We start from the raw sequence: 1,564 nt of genomic DNA on the forward strand, positions 1-1,564 counted from the left end.
TCGCGCACTTCATCCTCTCGTTTCTCTTGGCAGCGTTGTCCGTTTTGTTTGCTAGGCAGTCTTTTGGCTCCGCTATCATCTCGCTGAGTTTATAACGAATCCCAATCTAAAAATAATAAAAAAGATCTGAGAATCACACGTTGTACATATTTATTTATAATTCGTCCAAATTCCCGATCGTTCATGCTCTCGACGGCTCTCAACATCCAGTTGTCTTTTCCTAAGATTCGTGTTTTTCTTTTTCAGCCTGCCTTCAACCCAGCCTTGATTTGTGCGGAGGTTCGCGATGACGACCCATAATGACTTTAGGTAGTCTGCTGCTTCAGCAACCCTTTGTCCAAGCTGGGCGTAAAGAGCAATATGGGACTCTTCACAAAGTAGCTTTCCTGTGCCACGTCCTGTACCTTGTAGTTGGTTACCCGTTCTGAATAGATAAAGGCTTCCGATCCAAGTTTGCCCGTTGCTGGGCATTAAGTCCGGCCACAGCCCGGCGTTGTTCATCTCGATCTTGTTGCTTGTGCTCGCGTTGAACGTCTTCTTCAGGTTCTTGCAGTGGTCTTCGCTCGCACGTCGCCGACGATCTTCGCGGAGAGGGAGGTGTTTCGTTTCCTTGACTGAATAGGTACTGAGCTCAACGGCGATAAGGAATTTCTGGTGAGTGACATGAGTGAGGAAGTCAAGATCAATGGGCTGCCGCAGTCGAGTGCAGCCCCTCCAGGCACGCCAGATGCATCTATGATGCTAAGACGGCAACAAGCATTGGCATCGCCAATGTCTACGGTTGCCGCTCCTCTGATAAAGATTACGCAAAGTCCTTGCTGGGGCACGTGTTGCGAACCCACCACAATGTTGTACTACAGTTTCCGAAGCATTATGTTGTAAGCGATGGTGGAGCTGTATTAGTTTTTAGTCTTTTTTTCTGCAGCTCGGCTCGGGTGAGACCAGGCTGCAGATAGAAGAAAAAAAATGCTTGTTTTTCCGCTAAGAACGTTTGGGATTGAGTAGGAAACCTCGCGGGTGACAGCCCCCTCGTTATACATGCAGCATACACCTAATGACCATATAGCAGTAGTAGATCATCCACCGTATACTGAGACTGACCAGAGCAAAGTTTAACCTCAAGAAGCAGTGAGCTAGCGGGGATCGACACATCATCATCACAGACCACCATGCCCTTGCCCTCTCTATCTATTCTAGGGGGTAGCTCCGTGTAGGATTCTGCTGGGAGAACGTCTGCCTCTTGGGAATTCCACTAATCCTAAACTTTGGGGACTCTACTGTAGACTGTTGCTTTTGCCTCTTTACATTGTGCTACACACACTATCCATTTGACTGAGATGGTAAATACCTCTTTATGGTGATAATATTGATGCTGACTATACTTATAATATGCATCATATTATGACTGTAGCCCCCCCATATAGACCTACTTCCACATTTTGCCAATGAAAACGTAGTATTTAGATCATGCCCTACTCCGAAAATATCAGCCCGAAAAACGGCTGGTATCTCGAGATAACAGATCCAAAGGTCATGCCTAGGGCATGACTTTCTCGTTTTTTTT

The 1,564-nt window shown here is 46.5% G+C and overlaps 1 protein-coding gene across 1 annotated transcript; it reads right to left on the reverse strand.

Moving 5' to 3' along the window:
* Positions 1-150: 150 nt before the first annotated feature.
* Positions 151-501, reverse strand: PPTG_24602 (hypothetical protein; the record flags this gene model as incomplete). The annotated part of the gene is made up of 1 exon (XM_008917937.1): positions 151-501. The coding sequence occupies one exon, from the start codon at positions 499-501 to the stop codon at positions 151-153; it is 351 nt and encodes a 116-aa protein (XP_008916185.1).
* Between the last annotated feature and the right edge of the window lie 1,063 nt (positions 502-1,564).

The sequence above is a fragment of the Phytophthora parasitica genome, assembly GCF_000247585.1.
Source record: "Phytophthora parasitica INRA-310 unplaced genomic scaffold supercont2.125, whole genome shotgun sequence".
Taxonomy (NCBI): Eukaryota; Oomycota; class Peronosporomycetes; order Peronosporales; family Peronosporaceae; genus Phytophthora; species Phytophthora nicotianae.